The 8,791-nt window shown below is 37.8% G+C and overlaps 1 protein-coding gene across 2 annotated transcripts; it reads left to right on the forward strand.

Moving 5' to 3' along the window:
* Nucleotides 1–8: 8 nt before the first annotated feature.
* Znf770 (zinc finger protein 770) lies at nucleotides 9–8,151 on the forward strand. 2 transcript variants are annotated; one of them, XM_027422260.2, is made up of 2 exons: nucleotides 9–138; nucleotides 3,948–8,151. In XM_027422260.2, exon 2 carries the CDS (start codon nucleotides 4,001–4,003, stop codon nucleotides 6,098–6,100), a length of 2,100 nt encoding a protein of 699 aa, XP_027278061.1. In that variant the 5' UTR covers nucleotides 9–138; nucleotides 3,948–4,000; the 3' UTR covers nucleotides 6,101–8,151. The 2 variants fall into 2 exon arrangements, with proteins under 2 accessions (XP_027278061.1, XP_027278062.1); XM_027422261.2 differs by having other exon boundaries at nucleotides 41–173.
* Nucleotides 8,152–8,791: the final 640 nt, after the last annotated feature.

Here is an 8,791-nt window from a genome sequence, read left to right on the forward strand (position 1 = left end):
ACCGCATTCGGAGCGCTCCGGAGCGCCGCGCCTGCGCACTGAGCCCGCCGCCGAGCCGACCCCGCGGACGAGCTGCTTGCTGTCTTCGCGAGCCCCTGGCTTTGAGATGCGCCGCTGGCGGGCCCTTGCCAGCTCCAGGTGCGTGTGGAGAACCTCAGGAGCCTGCGTGCGAGGTGGGGTGAACCCCCGGGAGGGTCGGGCCTGCCTCCACCCCGCCGAGGTTCCCGGGGAACCGAACATGGTGCCACGACCTCAGCTCCTTGCGTGTGCTTCGTGGGGGCGGTAAACTCAAAAGAGCCGAGCCTTGTGCCGGTCCTCCTGGGGTCGAATCACTCACTTCCCATCTTTTCACTCAGCTCTTCCCTGCTCCCCATCTTCTGGCTGCAGTCAGTGGAGCTTTCACCCTTGCCCATGCCAGGCATGGGTTTTTACAGCCTCTGAACTCAGCTGCGGGAGATTAGGCTGAAAACATAGTTCAAGTTTAGGGAAAGGTGGTGGTTCAAGGCCAAGAGAGTGGGCCATGGGCAGAACAAGGTAGAAAGAGGCTAAGCCTGTTGTAAATGTCACCAGAGATAATTCTCCAACTGGAACGTTTTTCTCGGGTGTGTCATTTCGTTTTCATTTACTTTTGAGATACATTTGAGGTGTCTTTTCAATGGTGTTTGCTAAAACAGCGGTGCTTTCAGCCCCAAGACAACATTGGATTTTATTGATGTCAGTTTTTATAGTGACCTGGCTTAGTGTTGTTTGAGCTGTTGTCATGATACCTGGATTGGGTCATTGAGCACATCCACTGGTTTGTATTGTTTAACATTAAAAAACAAATAGCCTTAGTGTATTTTTTTTTTTTTGAATGATGACAAGTTCAGTGGAGAGAAAAGAATCAGTTGAATGGGATTAAACCTCCAAGTGCTTAGGGGCATTGTGCTTGGAGTGTGGAAATCCCTGACCTTTTACTTATAAATAGGAAGTGAGATCATCACTTGCCACCAATGATTCTGACAAGGTAGGGTTTTCAAGGGCCTTCCCAAAGCAAGTGATAGGAATATCTCATACTAGTGGTGGCTTCTCAGACACAAACTCTTTTGGGCACAGTGGCTATAGGTGGCCAATTCCTGTTATCAATAATAGTGTAAAACTTTTTGTTTTGAGAGAGGTGATATTTTATAGAAACAGTAACCCAGTGAAAGGAGAAGTATATAAGGAGAATAGAGAAGTCCCTACTCCAGGCCCAAACAAACACTGTAGCTTCACTGTGGCAATTATGAGGTTTTGCTTACCTGCTTCATGGAGAAGCACATATCAGACTTAGTTCACTTCTTTTCCCAGCCCTCACCAGTCCTCCCGCTGGCACACTGGCCTGTAGGAGTCAGGAGCCCTTAGAAGATTTTCTCTTGTGCACTATATCCTTTTAACACTCACTTGTCTTTCTGTTTAAAGACACCACTGGGGAACTGGTTCCTTTTGTCCCACTTATACTGTTGTAGCAAGTGAATAAAGGTTTGATGATTTAAGGTTGGCTCATTGTCCTGATTGACCATCTTGACATTTGTTGCTCATAATTAATTGCCTGGCAGGAATTAGATAAATTGCTGAATTCTTTGCAGTACGATGGGTTTATGATAATTTTAGTTCTCGTAGCTCTTTACTCTATGCCAACATGTTTAGGAACTTTTGCAAGTTGTTCACTTTTTAGTGTGTGTTTTTTTTTTTTTTTTTTTTTTTTTTTTTTTTTGCTTTAGCTGAGTGAAGTAAAAATACTCATGGCCCCAACAGCTGTTTGTTGCTGGGATATATGATATATTTTATAAATTAATAGAGTGATTTATGGTCTGATTGTCTTACTTTTCTTATTCAAATGCCATTTTCCACTTGACCACTAATACAATAATTTTGCATGTATATTTTAAAGTAGTATGACCAAGGAAAGAAAACAGGACTCTGTTGCTTTCTTTAGTACTCTTGCCTGTGGTCTCTGATCTTTGTCACTCTAATAGATTCTCATTGAACACAGTCATTGATTGATTGATTTGTAGGTTCCCCTGCCTAGTATTGTGTGAATGCAGATGTAAGGAACAGCTTTCACATATCTTTTAACTTCTTCTGCCTGAAGTTTCAGAAAACAATTTTTATACTTGCTAGATGATATATACACTCTGGGACTTTATGCTCTATTAAACAAATTGGTCTGATCATCAGCCACTCTTGACTTTACAAACCAGTAATGAGCATGGTCCTGAGTTTGAAAAGCACTGTGATAAGCAACAAGTGCAAAATAGTCTCTCAAATTGTGTTTGTTTCTTAATCAGACTACACAGTGACTGGGTTTGATTTTGTGTTTAAGGAGCCTTCTAGGAGAGATGATGAGCAACACACAGGTTGACTGCTTGCCAAGTCAGCAAACAAAAAAGTTCTGAGTTTCTTGTAAAGTTGTAAAATATACTATAATGAAAGAACTGGTGAAGTTTTGTTTTGTTTAGTTTTTGTCTTAATTGCTGGCTTAGTATAGGCTAAATGGAATAGTAATAAAAGGAAGAAAATTGTCTTTTCTGGACAATGATATGTGAGAATTGTGAAATGTTTTTTAGTTGTATGTGTCTCTTCTCAAAGACTTCTGTAAAGAATACATCTTAGACTAGAGTGACCTATTTTGAATATTGCCTGATGAAGGAACCACACTAAACATTCTGTTCTTTATTCATAAATACATATGTAAGTATGCAATTTGTCAACCTCATTCTTTGGTACCTTTTTTTAGGAAGCCTTCAACAAAGCAGAAGGGAGAAGTAAACTAAATGTAGTATGTTTATCTTAGAAACATACCGAATTATTAAGGAGATAAGAGTCACAACCTAAAATGTGGTTAATCTTGGGCTCAGTAATATCTCACATTTCTATGGTGTTTCACAGTTTTCTGACACAGGCATATACATTATTGCCATTGACTTTTACAGATGCTTGGTATGGAAAAAGACATTGCTCCAGTTTAAAGAATCTCGAATTCCCTTTTTCCTGACACATAAATTAGACAGTGACAAATTTAGGATTAAAACTCAAGTCTTCTACGAATATTATTCTTGTTGTCCTTGTTGATCTTGAGAGATAATTGAGAGTAATTATTTAATTTTTATTTTATTTTGTTTTATTGTATTTTGAGACAAGGTCTCATTTTGTAGTGCTGACTATCCTGGAACTCACTATGTAAATCAGGGCAGCCTTGACTCACAGAGCTGGGATTAAAGTCATATGCCATCAAGCCCATTGAGAATAGTTTTAATGTTGTGTTTCAACCATTTAAATGAAATGTTCTATGCTCAGAGCATGGCTACATGGTGTGCTATTAATTCAATGCAAATATGTCTTTGTTTTAGTATTTTAAATCTTACCTTTTAATTGATTTAAAAATATTTATTTATTAGGACAGTGCCTCGATAGCTGAGGCTTGCCTGAAATTGCTGGATGGCCCATTTTGGCCTCAAACTCATGATCCTTCCTATGTCTAGTCTGTGATTGGTGGTCTTATAGAAATGTACCATAATACCAGGTACTACTACTGATGATGCTACTACTATTTTTTCTCCTTATTCTTCTTTTTTATGACAAAATAACTCATTAACACATCTAATAATGAAGGAAGAAAGTTAGAAGTAAAAGGGCTATTTAATGTTAAAAAATTCATGTTTGGTCCTTTTTAAATATAGCTTATTAAGTAGAAAAGTAGAACTTTAGATATTCTCAAGAATTGTATCTGTTTAAAATTAGTTCTATGATTCTAAAGAATTCAACTAAGACAGTTGTTAAGTTACTTGGAAACACAAGAAAATCCATATTCTCCCTTACTTTTAATCCTTGCCTAAGGACAACCGAATTACTTGCTGCCTAAGGACAACTAACTTAATTTCTTTTGTACAAATCTGAAAATTAATACTTTTTTTTTTAATTTGTAGATGTTTGTGGAGCTTAACACCATGGAGCTCTTCAGAATATACCACTGAAGAATATGATGGCTGAAAACAACTTAAAAATGCTGAAGATTCAGCAACGTGTAGCAAACAGACTGCCTAGGAACAGGCCGTATAGTTGCAATATTTGTTTGAAGCACTTTGAAACACCATCAAAATTAGCTAGGCATTATCTCATTCATACCGGTCAAAAGCCGTTTGAATGTGATGTATGCCATAAAAACTTTAGACAACTAGTTCATCTGGAGAGACACCAGTTAACTCACAATCTGCCTTTTAGTTGTACTATTTGCCAACGCCACTTTAAAAATCTGAAGACATTTGTGAAGCATCAGCAACTTCACAATGAATCCTATCACAATGATGTTAAAGTCAGAAGATTGCTCGAGACCAAGCAAGAGAAGCCTGTGTATGGAATGTATAATACTTTTGCTTCAGAGGAAAGACGGGCACTACACGCATGCTCTAAGTCTGATCCCACATACAGCACTACAAAGAGAAGAAAGCATATTCATGCGTGTACAATCTGTGGCAAAATGTTTCCATCACAATCAAAACTTGATAGGCATGCACTTATTCATACTGGGCAGAGGCCTTTTAAATGTGTCCTGTGCAGTAAATCTTTCCGACAGTCAACTCACTTAAAAATCCACCAACTCACACATTCAGAAGAAAGACCTTTTCAATGTTGTTTTTGTCAAAAAGGATTTAAGATTCAAAGCAAACTTCTGAAGCATAAACAAATCCACACTAGGAATAAGACTTTTCAGAGTCTTTCTATAAAAGTAAAGAGTCCTGAATCATGTCCACTACCCAATAAATTAAATGCAAAGCAGGATGCTTTTGAAAATGGTGATATGGGTGAATCTGAGGAGAATAATTCTCTTGATGTCCACTCTATTTATATCGTCCCTTTTCAGTGTTCTGAGTGTGAAGAATGTTTTGAGTCAGAGCAGATTCTCAATGGACACAAGTGTCTTCCTGCCAGAGGTGGCAAGATTCCAAAGAGGCTCAAAAGAAGCTGTAACTATAAGACCATTGTTAAAAAGCTCTTGGCTAAACTTAAACGTGCTGGGGGTAAAAAATCAGATAACCTTCAATCAGAGAAAAGAACATTTAAAAGCAACTGCTTGAAAAATTGTGAACATCCTTCTGGTGAGCAGAACATGGAAGAAACTCAGAGAACATTTGTGAGTTCCCTTGGCAGACATGGATCATGTAAGGCATCTAGCAAAAAGAAGAAAACACTAACTTTGCCATTTTCTTGGCAAAAGCAATTCCAGAGCCAAAATATGGGTAAAAGTTTGCAAGGTATCTTTACAACAGGAAGCATATTAACTATGGATGGTTCAGCGAATAAGAAAGACTTGTCAATCTGTGGTTCACCAGGTGAGGGATACTTTAATGACTGTGACATGCTTCAGTGTGGCTTTTCAGATTCCAGTGAAAATGCACATACTGGACATAAAATGTGCCCCTGTGACAAATGTGAGAAAGTGTTTCCTTCTATCTCTAAACTACAAAGACACTATTTAATTCATACTGGACAGAGGCCTTTTGGCTGTAATGTGTGTGGGAAATCTTTCAGACAGTCAGCTCACTTAAAAAGACATAAACTAACTCATATTGAAAAGATTCCCTATAGTTCTTTTTGGCAAGTGGACTTTGGAAATGTGAACAAACTTTTCATTCGTCCAAGTGATGATGTTAGCTATAATGCTTCCCAACAGTGTGACGGGCTTAGTTTCCAAAAGTATGACGGCTCAGAGTCCAATCAGGTATCGGGAATTGAAGTCAAGGCAGAACCAGAGGATTTCCTTATCAGTACCCACTGTAGGAACAGGCAGTCTTACCTCACTAACACACTTTTGGAGTCAGAGCAGAGCCATCACTGTTACAGTTACTTAGGCCGTCCTGAAAGAAGTGATGGGCTCCTTTACCAGTGCAGTGTTTGTTGTAAAAATTTCCGATCTCCATCCAAACTAGAAAGACACTATTTAATTCACGCAGGGCAGAAACCTTTTGAGTGTTCAGTCTGTGGCAAAACATTCAGACAAGCACCTCACTGGAAGAGACATCAGCTCACTCACTTTAAAGAGCGACCACAAGAGAAAGTTGTTCTAGATTCAGTTGTGTAACACAAAACTACTAATGCATTTGTGATCTCTGGTGATGTAATACATTTTGAGACATTTTGCCAGAGGTCTACATTAGGTCGAGTGACATAGACAGCTGCTTGTCTTGCATAATCAGGAGTAAGTTAAATAAAACCACAGTGTTTCAGAAACAACCCAATGACTTGAGAAGAAATAGAGTGGTTTGCCGTAACTAGATAACTAAAGTTACCAGCATTCAAACTTGGTTGTATTAAAAGTTACAAATCTATCATATTCAATTTGGCCTTATTTCTTGAATTATTCCTTAAGACATAGTGTGTCTCATATATATATATATATCCCAAGATGAGGCCAGAATTGCCAATCAGCTATAGTAAATCACCTGCCTTTTATTTTACATGGACACTTAGTTCTATTGCAAAACATTTTTCTTACAAGTTAAAAGATAAAATGACAATGGAAATGGGTGGGGGAAATTGCAGCTTTAATTTTTCATAGTGAGTTTTTGAGACTGTGTGGTAATTTTTGCCTTCTTAGACAGAAGTGCCCCTCCCCATTTAGGCTGCTGTTATTTTTCTGTAAGGAATTTAAAAGTAAGAAGCAAGTGGGTTACACCCATGTGTATTTACCATCCAATACCATTTATGCTAACAAGGGTATTTCCCAAGTGCCATGAGCTTTTCCCATATGTCTGCAGTTGTATCTTTCTAGGCACTTAAATGCAGTGCACTTCTTTGCTCATTAGTGTTTGACAGCAGTGGCCAGGAACAAAACTTTGCTTGAATACTTCTTTGAGTGGCCCCATGACAACTAAGTCTGTTCTGTTAAATTTGATCAAATGACAATAGCTATGTAGTTTGAGTTTCATTCCTCTTGAAAGACACTAATACTATAGTATTATTTTGATCTTTGTTGTTCTTTCAGTTAGTAAGGATATTACCCCTGTATAGGAATAAGACGCTGATAGAGTTCAGGACATCATTTTTTCCGAAGAGTTACTGCCATGATTTGACAAAAATACTTCATTTAACCCTAATCCGTGAGAGAAGTATCTTAGTCACAGATATTCCTTCACATTGGTGGCAGTTTGTTAAATCATTGACTAACATCTAAAGCAATGCAAAGATTAACTATACTGCTTCTAAGGTGAAAGGAAATGGGCTGGTGTTTAGCACACTTAAATATAGTGAAAAGCCTGCTCTTGGAAGTGTGGGCAGTGGAATAAGTGTAAGTTTCGATCATGGTGCAAGAGCTGTACTTTGTGAGGGGAGGGAAAGGGAAAAGCTTTAAGCCAATCGAACCTTAAGAAACTTGGGTTTAAATTGAGGAGGTGAAATGTGATGGTCTGAGTAAATAAATACCCAGATGAAATACAGATGTGCCTATTTTTAAGTAGAGATGTTCATCTAACGAGGAGAGCCACATGCTTCAAGGAATAGCTCCTCTGCTGTTTCTTTGAGATTTGATGTGTGTTTTTTCCGGCACACGAAAGCTGTGGTTCACAGAATTGGCTTTGCACAGAACTCTGGAAGGACATGTCTGTTGGAAAAAGTCAAAGCATAAGTAGTTCATGTTTTCTAAGAGTAAACAGTCAAGAATTACTTAATGTGTGAAATTATGGATTTGGGCATTTCCCTAAGTTATTTATATAATTTTATTTGAAGGGGAATGCTTTACATGTTTCTTTCCCACCCAAACAGGGAGAGTTGAATGTTGTGCTCGTATGACTATTAATCTTTGCCTGAGTAATAATAAGGTACCTTTTTTGTTTTGTTTTGGATTTTTTTTTTTGGCTCATGCCTTTTAAAGCTGTTTCATATTGAAAGTTGGAATATTGTAAAAATTTTGTCAAGAGATGTACTGTAGTGCTATTTGAAGTACCTGTAACAAAATACTTACCTTACTATCATTGCAAGCTTCTAATGGGAACTGTAGAAGTGAAAATAAAGTGTGAATTTATGTTCAGATAAACATGTTAAATGATTTGTTGCATGCTAGAACTGTACTTATTGTTGAGTCAATTATTTTGATTTTCTGGAAAAAATAAACTTTATAAATATCTTTTAAGAGAACTAGAATGTTTTTGTTTGAGTGATTCCAGGATTTAGCATGGTTATTTACTGAAGGAGTTTGATTAGCTGAGCTAAAGCAATTACTGCTTCATGTTTCATACTGCAACCATGTCTATGATTTTAATATGTGATATGTTGATGGAAAGTAGATATGGTCAACGTTCTTGAAAAACTCAAATTGCAGAATAATTTAAAAATAAAGTTTCAAGTTACACAGTTTGCACTTTTTTTTTAGAGGAAAAATCACATAACATTGGACGAGCTACCAGTACCACTTTCTACACTGAGCTTACATGCTTGTCTAATCATGTACTTCATGTCTTAAAAACAATTTCCTTTTAATGGTGTGTGTTTGTATGCAGTTATGTGTGTGTGAGTGTAGATAGAGATGGAGGTCAATCGAGGCATCAGATCCCTTGGAACTGGGTTTCCAGGTGGTTGTGAGCTACTCTGTGTGGGTTCTGTGGACTGAACTTTCGCCCTCTACAAAAGCAGTATGTGGTCTTAATTGCTCAGCCATCTCTCTGGCTCCTGTACATCATTTATTTGTGATATCACTTCTGAAAGAATATGTTAATTCCATTGCTTGTCTTATGACCTACCTACTTAATCTATTTACCAACCCTTCTCTTTAACTTCC

The sequence above is a fragment of the Cricetulus griseus genome, chromosome 6 (genome assembly GCF_003668045.3).
Source record: "Cricetulus griseus strain 17A/GY chromosome 6, alternate assembly CriGri-PICRH-1.0, whole genome shotgun sequence".
NCBI classification, from domain to species: Eukaryota; Metazoa; Chordata; class Mammalia; order Rodentia; family Cricetidae; genus Cricetulus; species Cricetulus griseus.

Coding starts and splice junctions, on each gene's coding strand:
- Znf770 (XM_027422260.2), top strand. CDS start 4,001: ATGATGGCTGAAAACAACTTAAAAATGCTGAAGATTCAGCAACGTGTA.